Source organism: Phaethon lepturus, unplaced genomic scaffold, assembly GCF_000687285.1.
Source record: "Phaethon lepturus isolate BGI_N335 unplaced genomic scaffold, ASM68728v1 scaffold12634, whole genome shotgun sequence".
Lineage (NCBI taxonomy): Eukaryota > Metazoa > Chordata > Aves > Phaethontiformes > Phaethontidae > Phaethon > Phaethon lepturus.
The window spans coordinates 62,443-82,532 of record NW_010532764.1 but is presented as its reverse complement, the minus strand read 5'-3'; the positions used below and the strand labels follow the sequence as shown (position 1 = coordinate 82,532).

The following is a 20,090-nucleotide window of genomic DNA, read 5'->3' as shown; positions in this document are numbered from 1 at the left end:
CGCTCCTCCACCAGCTCCCTCAGTACTCTTGGGTGGATCCCATCAGGCCCCATAGACTTGTGGGTGTCCAGGTGTCTTAGCAGTTCCTTAATTGTTTCCTGCTGGATTATGAGGAGTTTATTATATTCTCCATCTCTGTCTTCCAGCTCAGGGGGCTGAATACCCTGCGGATACGTGGACTGGTTATTAAAGACTGAGGAAAAGAAGGCATTAAGTATCTCAACTTTGTTCTCATTCTTGGAGACAATGTTCCCCACCATATCCAGTAAGGGATGGAGATTCTCCTTGCCTCTCTTCTTGTTGTTAATATGTTTATAGAAGCATCTTTTGTTACCCTTTATGACTATGGCCAGACTGAGCTCTAGCTTGGCTTTTGCCTTTCTAATTTTGTCCCTGCCTGACCTAACAAGATCCTTGTACTCTTCCTGAGTTGACTTCCCTTCCTTCCAGAGGTGATAAACTCTCCTCTTTTCCCTGAGTCCCAGCAAAATCTCGTTGTTCAGCCAGGCCGGTCGCCTTCCCCGCCAGCTCATCTTACAGCCTATGGGGACTGCCTGCTCCTGCACCTTTAAGATTTCCTTCTTGAAGGCTGTCCAGCCTTCCTGGACCCTTTTGCCCTTCAGGACAGTCTCCCAAGGGACTCTCTCAACCAGTGACTTGAACAGGCTGAATCTCTGCCCTCCAGAAGTCCATGGTAGCAGTTTTGCTGACCCCACTCCTTACTTCACTAAGAATTGAGAATTCTATCATGTCATGGTCGCTAAGCCCAAGACGGCCTCTGACCAACGCCATCTCCCACCAGTCCTTCTCTGTTTGTAAACAGCAGGTCAAGTAAGGCCAAACACCCTAGAGGAAAAAGGGAGACTTCTTTTTTCTACTCATGAGGTAATCAGCTTGGTTCAGCTTTTACACCCCTGCAAGTTTTCAACACTGGGAAAAGAAATGTAGACCACGGGTTGGATGTGAAATAGATGGCAGAAATATCCAGCCAGACCCTTGGTAGGAAAAACTGGGCAAGCTTGCGGAGTGGGAGTGCAGGGAGCAGGAATTGCCCTGGATCCTGAAACAGAGTCGATAATCATGGGGTGGACTGCTATGCTCTTCATTCAACTGGAGAAGAGGAAATCCATGGCCAGTTTCTGTTTCCTTCCTCCTGATTTCAGTGGTATAACAACCCCAAATCCACACGTTACTAAGGCATAATGAGCAGCAAGGGGAAATAAAGCCTAATCCATAATTAGACATTACCTTCAGGAAATACCTGAAAGGGTCGTGTATGTCTTAGGAGTCAAGAATGAGTGTAGTTTTCATTACAGAACACATTACATCAGGCAATTGTGGGGTTACACCTGAAATTCCTGGAATGATGAGAATAAGAAAAATAACATTATGGCCAATTAATTTGCAGGGATGGGGAGTAGTAGATAAAACAAACAGGACCTGGAGCTGAAAAAAGCCATAAGCAGTATGATATCTGCTAAAGCAGAAGAAGTTACATGTCTAAAGGAGGGATGCACTAACACAGACACCTTATTCCAGACTTATGCTCAGGAGCTTCATGGAGGAAGAAGAGGGGATGGGATGGTATAGAGAGATGCTGGTCATCATACAGGAATACGGACATCTATAGTCATCTTGCCTGGGACATTATTAAGCGGAAGAGGACTGCGAGTACTGTGAATGTGATCAGGGAAAAAAAAGTCTTAAGTGAGAAAGTACCCCAGTTGGAGTATGTCTCACTGCTTTCTGGTCCTACAACAGAAACACGAAAACTCAGCACGGAAAATGGAAAAGTGGAGTTGGGCAAGGACCTGCAGGATGGGGTGATTCTGGGGAAAAAAGAACATTTTCTCCCTGTTTTAAAAAGAGGGCTGCTGTCTGAAGGCTTTGGGAAAAATACCAATACACATGGAATTTTTAATCTGGGATAATACAGATACTTTCATGTAAAAGGTACCTAAGCTGGGAGGGCTGGAGAGGGACTTCTGAAAAGTTATGGGAGCCTGTTGTATCAGCCTTGGGCAGGGAAAGTTACTAACCATGCAATTCAAGACTCACACTTGACTCATCTGAGCTCTTATTGCATACTTGTAAATAAAACACTAATGAGACAACTGCTTTAAAACTTGATATATATTAAAATATTAAGAGGAAGACAAGAACTGTGAAAATTGCGTTGCCCCACTGGTCTGTTCAGGCTGCAGCTCTCTCTGGAGAGATTGAAGAAACAACTTATGCTCTATGCAATACACTAAGACCATGAACATTTCTTTTCAGCTGGAATAAACAGGATAAAGTGTGAAATATCTGGGGCCCCATGCAGTTGGGATTACTGCTGGTGTCACGTGTATTTTCCTAGCAGAACTGACCACCTGCTGCTTTGGAGACACTAACTCCCAAAGAAATGTTTTAACCTCCATTTTGCAGAGACTTCTGTCTACTGGAAAAGAAAAAACCCAACAACAAATATTTTGCCTGCCTGTGTGAGAAAGAGGGAGGATGCCCTTGTATAATAGTACAACTTATTCAAGTCACTTAAGTGTCCCACCTAAAAGGCTTCCTTTCCAAGACAGTTACCAGGCTGCTTCTGTAGTCAGTGGAGAGATTTAGGCCCTTTGGGTGATTCATCTCCTGTGATGTTACACAAGGAAAATAGCTGGATGAAATCCGCTTTGATGATGCCTCCCCCAGCAGTTCATTTCCCAACTGACCTTTAAATAAATGGCATATCTAGTAACAGGCTCTTGCCACACTGGGATGAAGATTGCCCACTTGAAACCTCTTCACAGCTTTCCCAATTTATGGTCATGCTCTCTTCTTTGCAAGGAAAAAAAGAGCCTGAACTGAAAAAGGAAAGATGCCTTTCTTCTGCCGATGACCCCAGAAGACCATGTTTGCGAAAGCATTTCCCTTTGTAGCCTCAGCTGCCTCAGAGAGCAAGTCAACTTCTGTGCTAACTAAAGGAGTGAACATTTCATGCATAACACATTTTGGTTTGCTGACAAGACAGAGCGATGGATGGACAAGGGAAACAGCCATTCTTGCTATAACCTTTGTGCGACAACCAATCCCCCTCTAAATTAGCCCAGGAGAAGCCTGTCTGTAGCTCTCCAGTCTTTGATGCAAAGACAGAGAGAGATGCGAGGGCAACGCATGTGGATAAACCAGGCATTTGCAGTAATGGCATCTTATAGCCGTCTTTATCAATGAATCTTCAGTGCAAAGTGAAAATATCCTGGCACAAAAATGACCAGAGCGGTTTGAGGGAGAAAAGTTCATCTCCATGTTAACTATGCTGCCCTCCCCTTTGCACTGATTTAGGTGATATATATAATATTCAGAGAACTGAATCGTATACCCCTAATTCCCCAGCACTCAGTAGTCAGTATTACTAACAGCACAGTCCAAATCCTTCAAGCCTATCCTCAGGCAAAACTCACCCTAAAATCAGTGGGAATTCTGGGTCAATAAAGACTGAACAAGAACCAAAGTCCCAACTCAATTCTCAGTTGAGCTTTGCAGTCCAACCATCAGGACTGGAAATACTTTTGATTTTCACCTTCATGAAAGAACAGCTGGGCTCAGTAAACCCAATTCTACCCCGTCTTAATTCCAGCATCAGCTGGGCAGATACACAAGACAGAATTTGGCATCTGGTTGCTCAAGGGTAAGCCATAAAGTAATTGTAATAGAGGAGAAAGAAATCAAACTCTGAGGCTCTTTTTCTGGTATTCCCTTACCGTTGTTTTCCTGCAACTCCCTGAAAAAAGACTTTTTTTTAAAAAAGCTGTTCAGATTTCCTCCTGTGCCAGGCACTACATTTTGTTTGGCATATACATTTCTGATAGCCTTTCCTCTGCAGATGTCTATAAAGTTCACATCAGTCAGTTCCTCAAACTAGGTATATTAACATCAACAGAGACAATTTTGTTCCAAGCACATTTTTTTTTCTTCGATCTATGCTCTGCTGTTCATTTTTGCTTCTGTAAAGATGACAGTACTGCTACATACCCAGGACAATCAGGGCTCCTGTGATGCTTAACACAGGCTGTACAGTGCCATAACGGCTCATTTTCACCATCAGCAATGAGGCCTGACACCTCATCAGCTTCTGGCACTAGCAGTTTGGTGAAGGAAAGGGGAGATTTCAACTTCATTTCATTTATCCTTTTTGCTTTCGCTAACTCCCTTCCAGAAATGACAATTCTTGAAAATGCACATGTAAAAATAAAGAAAGAAAAGGAAAAAAAGGCAACAACCACCACAAAACCTCCTTCCAGTTATCACTGTAACATTTCTTATGTGGGAGAATAGGGTCCAGTGCCATTTGAGGTGAGGAGGAGGCAGGAGGAGGGGGAAAGGGGCAACATATTTCAGACTCCTTAAAGCCATCACAAGAGTTAGAGATATGAAAAATAGTTTATAATTACCTCTGTTGAGTGAAGCTGAACTGTTTATATCTCCAGTAATAAAGGAAGACTCGGACTGCTTTCGAACTGTGTCATTCCACATCCTACGAATCCGGCTCTGAAGAGGGATTGAACCACAGCAGGTAATGAATTTTTAGCAGCTGCAGATAGGTTTCTTTCTGCCTCACTAAAGATGGCTATTGGCATGTCTAGCTCAGGATGAGACTTGTTTCTAGCCAGCTGTAAGCAAGCGGTTGCTGTTTTGCTATAACCTGCCTCGTGCCTGCTAGACCCTGCTTGCCTAACTTCATAATAAAAATGCCTATCTCAAAGAAGTGCATAATTGCATTGCTTACATCTTAATTAAAAAAAGCAATAGAAATCGTATACGAGAGAAATCCAGGCCCATGTGAGCTGCAGATTTACCAATATAGCACCAAATAGTGGAAAAATAACTTACACAGAGAAGCATGCATGCTTCCCATACTGTCTCAGATGGCTTCGTGTCTTATTTTTTGTGAAGTGTAACAGAAGACTTGATCTGTGTCTTGGTGTCCCTGAATGAACAGACGTTTTCTATAGCTACTATCCATCTTGGGGAATATCAGGAGAAAAAAAACATCCCCCACAAATAAATTACTTCTGTTCCCCTACTGAAAAATCTGTGATGGTTTTGCCATCTGTGGTATAGCTTCTGCTGCTGGGGAAACAGTGTCCCAAATATGCTGGCCTTCTGTTTCGTTTCTCAAATATGCTGTGGAGTACCTACATCTGTGGCTTTTATGCCACTGTCTCGCTCCTCCTCATATAGACCTTGCAAAAGGTCAAAAAATCAGCCAATAGGCATCTTGCGAGTGGTTCAACCATGATCCCTGTGTGAAGATGACTCAGGAACTCAGGTGTCCAGGGGAAACTCTTACTCACCTCACCTCTCAGACTATGATGGACATGTCCCATGGCTGCGTGAAAATGGTGCTAGGTGGTCTGGGGGATCAGGAAGTCTGGTTCCCACTGTGACAGGCCATGTTTTTCCTAATTGCTGAAAATCCAGTCCTTCCCATAGTGGGATCTTAGCCACATGAGATCTTCCAGGGCTTACTCATGTGGTCACAGCTGAAAAGTGTCTCCTAGTCTACTCATTCACTACGTAGTAACAGCATCTCCTAACCATTAGCCCTCTATAAATGGAAGCACAATGTGACATGAGGCCCATGCACTTTCGCAGCAATTATTTTTCACCTGGACATTTAATCTATTGTACTTCTCTGACATGGTCCATTGTGGATTAATTATTCTGTTTCTTAAGTGCTTTTCAGAGAAAAAAAGGTTCTTAGGAGTTTTCTTCCGCATGGACTTCTCCATTCAAAGTTTAGGAGTCAGATGCTTTCAACAACTCTGATCTCCATCCACTCTCCAACACCCGTGTGAGGTTTCTCCTACCTACAGTAGGTCTCAGGCACTTCCATCCTTCCAAGGGCAAGCTTCTGCAGGCTAAATAATCTTCCTTGGTACCTCAAACCTCACCTGCCACAGGGGGACTGCTGCCAGAAGAGTGAGTTCACTCTCAAAAGGGCTTGTTTTCTTGTGCTGAGACTGCCAAGAGGGAGGGCCCACTACAGTCAACTCTTCTCAGAGAGGAGGGCACCTATCCAGTAGCTAAGTTGTGTAAAACCAAAGGCTTTCAAATCAGCCACCTAAATGTTGCTGGATATAGTGAGTCTTGGACATTATTGATTACTGTGGGATTTGATGGCCCACTGGAGGAAGGCTCCATATTCTATTGCTGTTATTTGCCATGCATAACATCCAGGCCTACGTAAATGCCAAAGTGGAGCTCTTGGATGATATCTTAGAAACCATTGAAAATAAATAATAATTTGCTCCAAGGCATAAATTGCAAATTAGGTTTTCCTGGGAGGTTATAAACTGTTACTCGCTGTATGTCTTTCATAATTTAATAGTGGAACTGTCATGTATAATTACTGCCATTAGTAATACTGAATAAATTTGTGTTTGGTTTCTATTGAGTAAGAAGTAAGCTTCTTCATTTTATATCAACTGTTCATCCATAAATCTGCACCTGTACATACAAGTTACCTTCAAAATTGCGAAGAGCAAAGACTATGCAAAACCTGAATTTTCAGGCGACCAAAGTACCACAAATGCAGTAACTTAAGATCATCTGACCCCAATGGATTCCCTAAGAGATCTATAAACTAAGGCAAATTGAGTGAGGCAAGGAATTGATCAAACCACTGAATGTCAGAAAGCAAGCCCTTTCACTGTGAAGGCTATTGCAAGACTCTTATAGTCATTTTTTAGCAAGGAAAGTACTTGGTTGTTATAGCATCATTCCTGTACATGGCAATAGCAGTGACAACAACCTTCAACTTGTGATTAAAGGATGTACTGGGATGTACCATAGCTGACAAAATGCTCCCAGCTCCTGATTCCCATGGAGAGCAAGCAGGATAGCCCAGGTGATGACCACCCACCTGCCTCTGGAAGGAAAATTTGGACTCTATTCTCATCACAATTATTTAGAAGGTTCTTGGAGATACACTAATTGCCATCACATCCCAAGGGAAGCCACCGTGTTGAATTCAGGTCTGGGAGGGAGGGAAATCTCTGCGGGTGCACTGGGGAGAGCCCTAAGGCAGCTCCTTTGGTGCCGAGAGGAGCTTCCTTCCCAGCATAGCTGTGAGGGGTATCGGTGTGGTGGTGCAAAGCATTGGGGTGTGGACAACAGCACGGATTACCTGTGAGCCTGTGGAATATCTTCCAGGTGTCCGCGACCCCGAGGTTTTTCCTGAGCCAATAGAGCTCTCTGTACTTTTCCCACTACAGCAATGCGTGCGCAGGCATTTTCCATACTCTTTACGTACCTAGCCAAAGAAAGAGCAACGGCGGTTAGTGGGCAGCTCCCGCTCCAGCCCACTGCCTTCTGATTTTCAGCACGTCCCCTGATTTTTCCTCAGTGGTTCATTAAAATGATAGCCATTGCAGTATGTGGGGAAGAAGCCTATTATGCCTTGCAGCTGAACGCTCTCGATACGTGAGCTCACCGTTTACGATGGAGTAAGGGACTGCTTTTATGCAGCAAAGCTGCTCATTGACATCGGTCAGTTGTAGCTTCCTCTGAGGCACTTCAAAGGAGCATGGGAGAAACTACAGATACACTATTTATGACTGAAAATTAATATCCTCATAGATTTGATATAAACTAGCATATTGGCTCATCAAGGCACTAGAAGTTATTGCTTCTGACAGGAGTCTAAGAAGAAAAATTCCAAAAGAAACATATAAGAGTTATTGATTTTTATTTTTTTTTAATTATTCTTGCAGTCAAATTGAAACTTGAGGAAACTGTAGAGTCAGCAGCCCTAGAGATTATATTCCCAGTGCAGAGGGGTGGCTGCAGCCTTCTTTCCCACAGCACCCTGCAAGCCAGTCATGTTTTGAACAGGCATTCACAGTCAAACTGGTCAAACTCTTTGCCTGGAGTAAAAGCCGTGCCACCTCCTTTGCTTCAGGGGAACCACACTGGTTTGTGCCAGGGCAGGATCTAAGCTTTGAGCTTCAGGTGTGATTTTTTATGGGCAGCAATACCCAGAAACCATATGGGACAAGGCTGAAAATGAGCAGACTGTACTGAAAAGCCAAAAGAAGGTCATGTTGCCCATTGACAAAAATAGCCCCCAAACCCCCATGCATGTCCAAAACACCAGTTGAAGTTCCTTGGAGCACATGGTTAGCTGTGAAATTTTGCCAGACTATCTATGAGCATTCCAAAACTCTGCGAAACAACTGTTTAAATAGCAAATTACAGCTTTTTCATTAGGCTCTTCCTTAAGCGCTTGAGACAAACACAATACCATGAGTGCCCAATATGCTCGAGTGCCTAATCAATCCTTTGCTGAGAGAAAATAATTCAATTGCTTTAATTAGCCACCCACTGCTTGCCTCTCTGCAGCTTTTTGCTGATTTTCTAGTCCATGATAGATAGGAAAGGGTTTTTTTTCTTTTTTTTTTCCTCCTCTCAAATAACTCCTCCCTCAGGTCTTGGCTCAGAGAGATGCATCCACCCTGCAGCAAGGTACCAGCTGCATTCTCCTTCCCTTTATGCAGCCATAAATCAGGAGCAATCCCAGAGTCATCAGTGATGGTTTAAGTGTGTAGATTGGCTTGAGAGAGAAAAGAGAATGTTTTTTCCATGCTGAGTGAGCACCCTGGTAGCCAAGGAGGCTGTGGTGCCGTGTTGGGATGCTGAGTTAGGGGCTGACCCTTTGCCAAGTCCATTGGAGGCAAGAGAGGATGGGCCAGTAAGAATGGTGCAGAAATACAAACTCCTAGTCAAAGAGGCACCTGCATGCTTAATTAGTGACAGTGATGCTTCCTACATTCTTATTATCAACTTGCCTGGAAACTTTCTTGCTGAAAGTTTTGGGATCATCAGCAGGCAGTTGCATCTAGATAAAGCTTTTAAGATGAACAAATTTGAGATGAAATAACAAGGACAAAACTCTGAACCCCAACAGTCTTCCTTTGATTTCAAGAATGGCATTTTTGCATAGCTCTGCAGATCCTTCCAGAGGTATTGCTCGCAGAGCTCATTGCTATGATGAATTTTCCTTATGTTTTCATAGGTCAGATCTCACTTCCCTGTATGGGAAAATGTGGGTGACACAGGAGCAAGCCTGGGGCTCTCAGATGGAGAACAGTCCTCAACATAGCCCTAACTTTACCCAGTAAGCCATTTCACCAAAAGGCACTGGTTACGCTGAGAAACTGGGACCCAGATGTATCCACATATAACCTCTTCCCTATGTTTATACTGGATACAGAAACTGCCCTTTGAAACCAAGTTGGTACATAAAAAATTATCAGCATACATGCACAGAATTGGAGAGCTCTGTACTACTGAATTTCAGTGGAGAATAAAATGGTTCTTAAAAATATTTATTACTGATTGTCAGAGGTTGTTTGATCCACATATACACACAGAGATTTTTATTTTGACTTTTTTTTCCCCAGAGTTTACCTAAGTTACTCCACTGTTACCTTGCAAATGTTAATTGGGGCATACTTCATGTTCCACCAAGAAGCACTTACTGCGCTTGCTTTGAAGAAGACTTCCAAAAGCCCACATTAGGAACAAGCAATAAAAGGCTAATGAACTCTTACAGAGCACAGGTCCTTCAGTTCTTAAAAAAGCTGGGGAAGCAGCCCCTGTTACATACCACCAACCCATATATGCTGCCACAGAGAGGGCTGACTTCCTGCAGGGACTGCAAACGAGGGTGTAAAGCTCCATTTTGCTGCGAGCATTCACCCACACTAGGACCTTCGTGGAGCCGCTCCCGCCTCACACTGGCACACGGGAAAGGGGAATCTGGCCGATGGCAGGCAAAGCCCTTTCACGGGTTCGCTACCGTAAAGCCCTGCAAACCGCCGGCTGCCTTCCCCTTGCCTCCGCCGCGCTCGTCGCCAGCGCTCCGCTGCTGAAATCCCGCTGACACGTATCTTTGCTATTCCCTCATTCTCCTTTATCTTGCCAGTTTCCAGCCTAAATACCACCCTTATGAGGTGCACGGAGATAAATCTGCATGAGGCGAATTCAGGGCACACAGATGATGTTACGCTGTGGTTGTTAGGCAACAAAAAACCCCATTACCACCTCTTTTACCACTGGGAACCGTCTGTCTTACCTTTTTCTGGAGGACACAATGGAAAATGAATATAAACATTCCCTGCAGAGAATTGAATATGGTGAAGAGATACGCCATGATGACTGTGCTTTCATTAATATACATGAGTCCAAACGCCCAGGTCAGTCCTAATAGGCAGAGTAGGGCTATTGCACCTATAACCCAGGACCTGTTAGGAGAAGCAAAAAAAACCAGAAAGGGATTGGTTTTTCATGTACAGAAGGCAGCAGACAACTACAAGCAGGAAGACTTTTCCCGTGATTTTAGCAAAAAGAAAATAGCATAAAAAAATGAGTAGTAGGGAGTTTTTATCTTTAAGCTGGATACAGTTTACAAATCTTCAAGCTTGAGGAAATATACGGAAATGGAAATGTTATGAGCATAGAAATTTATCATAACCAAAGCATATTTGTAACCACAATGTTTCTTTTCTTTTTTTTTTAATGTAAAAGCAGTGTGTATGTAAATGACATGTAGATGTTATTTCTGCAAATGGCAGGAAATGAAAATAAACCAACTAAAACAGCAACTCTAAATGTAATTTTTTTAGTGTCCACAGGTTTCACTGGGGAGGGAGTACCAGCTGGATTAGCTTCTTTACACTTAACACCAAGACACATGTATTGCTGCATTTTAGCTAGTCTCCCATATGCCATTAAGCCAGATAAACTACAAGCAGGTGGGCAAGCCCTCACCGCTTGCCAGATCAGCTCCACACAAAGAGGCTCTCTGCAATGCTGCTTCACACTTCTTCCACCCTGCGATGAGGGGAAATACATATATACACATGTACAGGTGCTCACACACCACATTTGCTAGAACAGTAGCTGCTGTCACACTTCTGCTCAGAGAAAAGGAGGAGCAATCCTTCTTCACACAGGCTGCAAAACTGAGATTTATCACTTGCTCCACCCAGGAGGGAAGTGGGAGTAGGGGTGCAGCCACTGCTTGGCCCCAAAAGTTGTTCAAGCAAATATGGGTTTGCTGCAAATAATAGCCTGCAGTTTCTGCTTGCTTTCTCCCAGCAACTTTCTGCTTGGACAGATAGAGGTGGGAACATGGGATGGCTGCTGCAAGTTATTTTTTTCAGTGCACTTTCAAGAAAGCTGGAAGTTCTGCTGGAATGGCAGGAGAAGTATTACATGTTACCGTGTTAAATAACATTTAGTCATCTGCTAAATTAACTTCTCGGAGACTGATCTTCCAATACTAGAATGTGAGATGAAGTGTGCAAGCAGGAAAGGAACTGGGTCCTGCTCCTAGCCATCTCCCTAGTTTCCACATGCTAATTTACCTACAACTTTAAAGGAATTGCTGCTGCACAGGGGAGGTAGTCAACTTCTAGCTGGGAAGCACAGCGGGAAGCAAGCAGCACCGTGAGCATTTGCCCTTTCCCCTCAGGGCCTTGACTTTCTACTGTCTTACCCTGGTATCATTAGGTGTAACGTCATAAAAATTAATGCAATGATACTCAATCTTTACACCCCTTCCACAGCACTTAACCCTCCAGTAACCCAAAGCAGACAAGCCTGCATCCAGCCAGCACCTCTGCTTCCTTGTTCGCCCCAAAGCAGCCTGGGGTGTTGCAGAAGGGCTCGCAGGGACAAGGACCTGCCTACGTTTCTAAACCACTTCAGCCTTGTAGAAACTTGGCCAGTGTTCAGGCATATTTGGGCTTCCATTTGCTAAGCAGAGAATGGGGCAAGGGGGAGAAAGATGAAGCAGCAGCAGCTCAGGGGAAAAGTAAGTCCTGCAGAGGTCAGGCAGGCAATCTCCACTACGGAGACTGCATGGCAGCCGCAGTCTTAAATCCTTTTCCTTTTAGCAGGGCTTGTCACAAACAGAAACACCAATGTTGTATTCATGTTTGCTGTTATTTTTTTCTTTAGGTATTAGAATGAAAATACAGCATTAAGTCTTCCACTGAAGTTGATAAAATATGTATTGTTTAACCACACGAGCAGAAGAGCTCCCTAAGGTAACCGTTTATTAAGGCAGTTCTTTAAAAATCACTATTATGTATCTAGTAGACCAGAACAGCTCCTTTGAAGCATTTCCAGTCAATCCCGCTAATAAATATTTAGCATGACGCAAATTGAAAATGCACTCTAAAAATCCTTCAGAAAGGTAGCCACTAGATAAAGTTTACAGTTTTAGCCACTTGGTATATTATTCTCCCCAAGATTCCACCACCAGTGAGAGCACATTATCATCTTAATTGCATGCCAATTTAAAAAATAGAAATATTTTTTTTCCTTAAAAAAAGAACAACAAATTAAGTGGAAACCACTTTTTTTCCCCTCCCCCATCTCTTCTCCTCCATGATTAAAAGCTTTCTGCATTTACAGTCTTTTAAAAATTATTCCCAGGGTATCCGAAAACTATTCTGCTCTGAAGCATGGCCAATTTTTGAACTCGATTAAAGAGACTTTGGCTGCAGAGGTGTGCAGAAGTGAAACAGTTATTTAGTGGAAATATGCTACCTTCAGTGATGGAAAGGAATCTGTGGGTTAGAAGACCCTCAACATTGCAACCTGCAACCATTACAGTGTTGTGCTTCAGCAAACAAGAGCTGGACATAAAAAGGGTGTGAAGATTACTTTGAATAGCTTCATCCTGTATTCGTGGAAAAACAAAGAACCCAGCAATGAAGGAGAACATGGGAATGATGCTGCAAGAATGAACACAAAGGACTCTTCACCAGAAGAACAAACTGAAAGTCTACTGCAAAGTTGATTTGCTTCCATTTCGTGCTACTGCACATTATTTTTTGGTTGCAGGAGAAAAAGCACGGATGCCCTAAGGCATGTAATTTCTAGGCATTTTTGGCTTTGTTCACAGGTTTTTTTGGTGTGGCTTGGGTTTTTGTTTTGCTCTTTGTACAGACTTGCTGTTGCTTTTTCATGGTTTTTCTTTTCCGCAGTGCAATTTTACAGCAATTAAGAAACAGAACAATCCATGTTTTTGTGTAATTGAAAATCAGAGATTTACAATTAGGGACAATTAGGTACTCCAATGAATAAGGAGACTCTCCAATGCCTTGAATACACATTTTTTTGCACTGCTCCCATTAACTAGAATGGTAATCACAGGGATTATCATCTATGCACCTTTCTGAAAATTTACTTCTGTATTTATATTACAATAAACCACTCTCAGTGACAGAGAACAGTGGACCAGAGGGTTGCTGTTGGTATAACAAGTCTGTACTACACAGGATTAACTTGGGAATGTTCACTTTGAATTCAAGTAATGTCCAATCAAACAATAGAAAGCCAATACGGTGACAATTGGTTGGCAATACATATGCAGCACATTTACTCTGCACATTAGCTGTATGCCTGACCGTTTTCCTGCACAGTTTGCTCTTCTGCCTCAAACGTGAATGACAGAAGCCTTAATGATTTTTCAATATTGATCTGACAGCTGGTTCATGAGACCACACTGATAAATGAAATTTATCAGCCATTCAGGTCATTCTTACTTGATGAAGGGTCTGTTATCCTCATAGCTAAAGAATGCATAGACATAAAGACAAGAACACCAACATTAGAAATATAACGACACAGAGAATACAGCTTATTGCTAGTCCCCCTCCCTTCTCCCACCAGCCATCACCAAAACCAAAGGTGGACTGGCATCAGGTGCGCCTGGTACACACCAGCCAGCCTGGCTTGCTGCCCAAGGGCATTGAAACACGACCAAGGATGTTGGCTTCACACACAGAAGTGAGCATAGTTAGCTGCGAGCTGCAGCTACCCCTCCTGGCTCCGATCACACAACTGTCAATTGACTTTGAAATCTCTTTTAAAAATCATCAGTATCTCTGAAGAAGATGAGTTTTGAAACTCCAGCACAGCCACCACAGCAGGCTTTCATGCATTCAGGTAGCAAAACTTCACCGTGCCTCCAGCACGCTCCATCTGCGGTGCTGTAGTGTATTACATGAACCTCTTTATGGCCGTTTACTTTTCATAAGTGTAACTCCCCAAGTTGCCAACTTACGAGCCAGACTGCAGCGTTATCTTCTTTTTGAGATAACAGCATTAGGATCTCCTAAAGGCCTGCGTGACAGAAACCATAGACCTATTTACTCCTGTTTCACAGGGAAGGACAAAGAAAGGACTCTGCCAAGCAAGAGTGCAAAGCAGCCTGCTGCAGTGATGAGGAAGCCAAGATGGACCACTCAAAATGAGCTTCGGCCACGGTGAGAACACAAGATTAGTTGCAGCCATTTTCCCAGGGGATTCTCCCTGACCCCTGACCTTCCGGGACAGGCTTTATGCCTAACTCTGCCTGTGTGGAGGGTGATGTTGAACACGTGGGGAGGGCAGGCCAACTCCCCGGCCTCCTCTCCTCCCCGGCATGGAGATTTTGAACCTGTGATCCCTTGCAGTGGCCACCATGGGTGACAGAGACGGAGGCTGGCACACTATGTTCATCCAGCGTCAGCCAGGATCAGTCCATCCTGCTTCCTCCTTCAGTCAATACTGGCAACCTGTCAAGCTATACCCTCTGCTAAACAAACTGCTCTGCTTTGGAGGAGGCCCACTTCAGACCAAGTTAGAATGAAGCTGTATTAAAACTGAATGATTTTCAGCAGTAACTTCTGACTGAGAGGGACACTAAGTACGTCCAAGATGAAGTTTTGTGTTTTCTCCTCACGACGGATAAAACCATGTAGGGACAACTTCTGCACAATTCACATGCACCTGAAGGCACAGAAGGGCCATCTGAGTATCAATGGGAGCAGGGTTTAGTCCTTACGGGAGGAAAGTGTTTCACACAGTACATTCTGCAAAACATTCCCGTTTTCTCCCCACCTTGACCTTGGCTGACAGAAGAGGCAGCAATGCTGCCAGTCCCAGCTTTGCCCTGGCTGGTATAGTCACCTGGGGTCTTTGGGAAAGGAAGGGACAGTCATTGAATGGACTAGGTCTGTCCACACTCATAACACTTGCCCTAACCCCCTCTGAGCAGTGAGATACAAGTAGAGGACACACCACAGGGGACAAAGAAGTTGTCCCCACGTCACTGACAGGTAAGCAGTGCTATCTCAGCTTGAGCACCTACAGCATTCCTGGCCTGTAGCCCTCCCTGCCTCCATACCCATCCCTCCCAACCATTGACAGCTCCCTGCAGCTCTGCTCCAGCACCCAACCACCCCCTCTGACATCCCTGTCTGCTATCCCTGCAGGGATCCCCCCGATCATCAACTGCCACCCTGACAGCTGCTCTCCTTAGATCTTGTGACACATCTGCCAGCCACATGAGGACTTCTGAGCTACCCTAGGTTGCCCAAAGGTGTATCTAACAACACACAGGGAAAGCACAAAGCATATCAGGATCAGGAAGGAAGGAGGAAGCAAGTGCAGAGGAGGTAGCCTGATGCAGGGAACTGAGTCCCTGCTTCCGAGACACAGCAAGAAAAGCTCAGCTCCTTTGTCTTAGCAAAGTATTGGCTTAGTGTGACCTCTGCATCTGCAATGCAACTGGGGAAGTACCAGGAACACAGAAAATGTGGTATTAAAAGGCTCTCCCCTTAGCAGCACCACCGGGATCTCCAGCCCATCCCAGTGCAGAATGATGTTGGTCAAATCCCTCTGCTTCTGTTTGCCCTCTCATCCACTCAGCCTGCAAGATCATCGGGGCAGGTTACCGTTGTGCTCGTGGCATGTCTAGCACCGCAGGACCTGCAACTCCCCTGCGATGCAATTAAATTAAACAAAGTTGTGAGACAGCCTGGAGCTCCCAACCCAGCGTTGTGGGCAGGAGCAGGGCACGAATTTCTGTTACTGTGTTCACAAACACTCAGATTTTATAGTAAAGATTTTACTGTTGAAGTGTCACTGGTGGTAGCTTATAAAAAGAGAAAATTAGGGAAATTTTTTGCTCTGTTGCTGCTATTCAGACCCTCACAAAGTTTTTCAGTGATCTGCAATAGCCTTTCTTCAAGGCAGCTGAAGGGTCCATTTCATCTTTGTACAGACAAAACATGAAATTGGTAAAGCTGGATTGCCTTTTAGCTTGAGGGTAACACTTCAAAGCAGCTCAGGAGAAAACCGTGAAAAAGACCCGAGCAGTTTGTATGCCATTTCCAACCTGGATGTGTCTAGGACCCACTGCCCAAAGCAAGCAGGTACCCAAAGAAGTGAGATTTTCAGAGACGCCTAACTCCCAAACACTTCAAATCTCTACACATAGAGCCTGTACAACTTAGTCTCCTATATCCCTCATGAAATACAGATCATTCCTTTTCATTTTACCAACTCAAGTGTTGTAAGAAGCTTAACTCTTGTGTTAGCAACAATTCGTGTCTGACAAAAATTATTGCAGAATGTTTTTTTTTCCCCCGGTGAAGTCTGTGAAACCTACCAGTGCTGCATTAATACTGTGTCATTATCTGCAATACATAAAAAACATCCCTTAGACAAGAGAAAAGCCTTGGAAGAGCTTTAGCTCACAGGAAAATGGAGCTGCTAACTGGAAAACTGAGATTATATTCACTAGCTGTACAAGCAAATAATAGTCAAAGAAGGAATTGTTGGAAAACCTAGCCTAGCACAGCTTGAGACACTAAATCTAAAGTGCTTTCTCCAGATTTCGATAAATTCTTCCAATTCCTGGCAGTAAGGGATACAGCCCATGGAATTCAAACTATGTGACTCTGATCTCGTCATAGTTAACGGGAGACTTGTACTCCAAAAGAGCAACTTATCCCCTACAAGAACAGGTATTTAAGGTAGGTGAGGCTTCAACATTCCCTGAAGAAATACCTTTCTCTACTGACTGCAGAGGAAACCTGAATGATGGCTTAGGTGGGGGCTTCACTTTTAAAATACTTGAAGTTAAAAAGCCTATCTTTAGTGGTCGCATTATTCCTCTAACCTGTGAAATCTTACCTCACCTCTCTTGTGTTTCTTTGCAGCCTAGATGATGGATAGCGAATGGTCTACCAATCAGTATAAATACCTAATTCATTTTCTAATCTTAAAAAAGTCCTGACTTTACCCTGGGGCAAAGACTTCTTAAGGTTAATTACACATCATGTAAAACTCTTTCAAAATCTTATTTAAGTTAAGTTAGATGTCTTTCAATCTCCCAGAGTACTGTCTCCTTAAACGACGAGAAAGGATTGTTCGTTCATATTACCTTCTATATTCCTGTGACATTTCCGGAACACTTTTAAAAAAGTATTTAAGACATAAAATTAAAATAAAGACATTTCCAATACTTTTTTAAAAAGTTGCTAAAATTAGCTACTTATCTCCTTGTTTACATGCTTAAGGAATTTCAAAACCAATGCTCAGAAACCCCTTTCACACTGCCTATTCTTTTAAAACCCCAACATATACCTTTTTGACACAAGGTGACCGAATTGACAGAATATACACTCACAAACCAATACAGAGGTGCAGAAAATCTGCAACTTACATTACATGGTGCAAACCACTTCCATATATGTAGATTAGCAATATCTTGGATTGCTAAAGTCTTCATTTTTTTTGCAGCATGAAAAGGCAGGCAAGTATTTACCTTCACACACAGATTCAGCTAAAATGCTGCTGAACAGAGAAAGCCTGTTATCAAAAAGCAGCTATTCAGGTATCATTTAAAAAGAATAATGTCTGGTCTTCTTACATTTTGAAAAGATTTGTTTGATATTTAATGAAGTGTCATTTTTGAGCCACATTTAGAGTAAAATTGGGCCTTTAATAAAACCCTATGTAACTAATCAACTTCAGGTGTTAACATTTTATTCAAACCTTTATGGTTTAACTTCACCTAACTTGAATTTATCACTCTTTTGACAATTCAAAGTATTTTCCCATCTCTCCAATAAGCAGGAAAAGGCTCAGTAAGTACATGGACTCAGTTCTCGGTCCCCAAAATAACACAGTTTGGCTAGCGAGCAAAAATGCCAAAGTCAGTACACAGGACCTTTAGTAGCTGTTACGGGTGATGAAACCCAAATAAAAGTAGATGGATGATGTGCCCCCTCAAAAGCTGTGGAAATTCATTTTAATATGGCACAATAAAGCAGACAGACAGACATTTCCTGGAGGCAAGCATGAGAGACAAACAAAATAAAGCGTGCTATTGTGTCTCTCCGCTGCCTGCCAATATGAGGCAGTAAGGATGTTTGTTTTCTTTTTCTTTTTTTTTTTTCTTTTTTTTTTTAATTTCAAGGATTAGAAAGGATTGATTTATCAAACTGCTGAAAATCTACAGGAAGGAGTTGGAAAGTCCAACACTCCCCTCATAAAGCAAACGGGTTCATTGCTAATTAGTGAAGGAGCGTCTTCATGGTGAGAAAAATCAATTGCAAGCAATAAAAGAGTGCTTAAGGGATTTTGCCTTTGCATTTTGTGACAAAGTTACCACCTTGACGGCACAAAGCCAAATGTCTTCCTAACCACCTTCCTTAGGCTGCTGGCATTCATCACATGGCTTTCCAAGCCATCATTTCCAGGTCTCATCTTCTGGCTCCTGCACCATCTTTGACAGGAGGTGGCTAGTCCCCTGAAGACCTCCGTAACAATCTTGGGGGTCAGCGGGCATTAACAGCTTCATTTGCAGGAGAAACCCCTGGCTTTACATGCCTTGGAGATCTGTGAAGATTAGGGTCCTATACCCCATAGGGGCATAAGGGAAACTTTATATAGATTGAAAGCCACCTCTGACTTCCAGTACTAGCTCTGAAAATTTTATTCAGACAAATGAGGCCAAACCTTCTGTGGCCCTACGTGATGCCCAAGCCCAGGATTTGGGGCAACCTATGCCTGACTTTTTCGGCCAAAGGCAAAGCATCATCCCTTTCCTCCCTAACTCAACTAGGGAAGTCATGGCCTGCTTTCTAAGTTTTATTCTTAATTATGCAATTGGAAAGAGCAATTCTGTTAAGCTCATCTCATTTTCTCTAAGTAATTAATTACCCTCAGAATTGCTTACCCCGTTTATTTCCTTCCTCCTAACTTTGCAAAGGCATGGCATGATTATTCAAACCACACTGTTGTGTAACCACATATCTGATCATTTCCACACCATAGAGATTCAGCAAAGCCTTTAGACACATTTGTATTATCCAAATAGCACCAGCAGGGCTTGCTGACAAAATACTTAAAATGTATGGCCTTTTAAAACAATAATCATGATTTATGGGTTTACAGAAAGACCTTAGGTATTTAATATCTTACAGGGCACTCTCTCAAATCAATAACAGCGGATTGATTTTTTTTTTTTTTTTAAATTTGGAAAGGACAACACCTGTCACTGGGAAGATTAGTGCTTTACCGTCACCATTCAACATTAACACAGCCATCACAAAAACCGGAGATAAACAAGCAAAACCCAAAGCCAAAACAGTCAGATATTAACCAAACCCTTCTGTGAAAAACTCAAACAGCAGCAGATTGCAACAAACAAAATCGGATGCTGCCATCAACATCACTGGGCGAAAAAGGCACCCAGACAGAAGTGCAGTCTCGGATGTTTTTTGAGCATCGGCAGGGTTTCTGCCTCCGAGGTGCTCACAAACTCTGCACTCTGGCAAAATATAAATGTGCCGTATCTTTTCTTTGTAAGAAGCTTGTAAATACTTCATTTTGTGCCAACTCCAAGTGATTTTTCTGGGTTTGCTTTAGGCTGCCTGTTCAAAGTTTGCTCATGCAGAGATGCAGATGAAGGCTATGTAGGAGCAGCACTGAGCTACCCAGAGGACTAGGAAGCATGGTGCTTTCTTACACAGGATCCACAGAGATGCTAAGCTGACCATCCAGCTTGTGAAGGCACGGTACTCCCTCTCAAGCCTGTATGAAAACACAGCGATCACAGCCTGAGCTCCTGTACAAGGAAAGTGAGGCAGGCAGTTTCTAATGCCCAGCTCAGTACTCCGTGGCTGACATCTAAACTTTGCAGAGGGAGGTTTTCCAAGGGAGAGAAAAAGCTACCCCTCATTTTCAGAAGTCACCAG

General features: G+C 43.2%; 1 protein-coding gene across 1 annotated transcript in view; it reads right to left on the bottom strand.

Moving 5' to 3' along the window:
* Positions 1–1,719: 1,719 nt before the first annotated feature.
* LPHN3 (latrophilin 3) overlaps positions 1,720–20,090 on the bottom strand; it is a gene marked incomplete at both ends in the record, with an annotated part of 80,629 nt that continues 62,258 nt past the window's right edge. The window contains 5 exons of the mRNA XM_010284955.1: positions 1,720–1,752; positions 4,431–4,527; positions 7,169–7,294; positions 10,118–10,286; positions 13,602–13,628. Of these exons, the coding sequence (XP_010283257.1) occupies positions 1,720–1,752; positions 4,431–4,527; positions 7,169–7,294; positions 10,118–10,286; positions 13,602–13,628 (452 nt within the window). The remainder of the gene's footprint in view (positions 1,753–4,430; positions 4,528–7,168; positions 7,295–10,117; positions 10,287–13,601; positions 13,629–20,090) is intronic.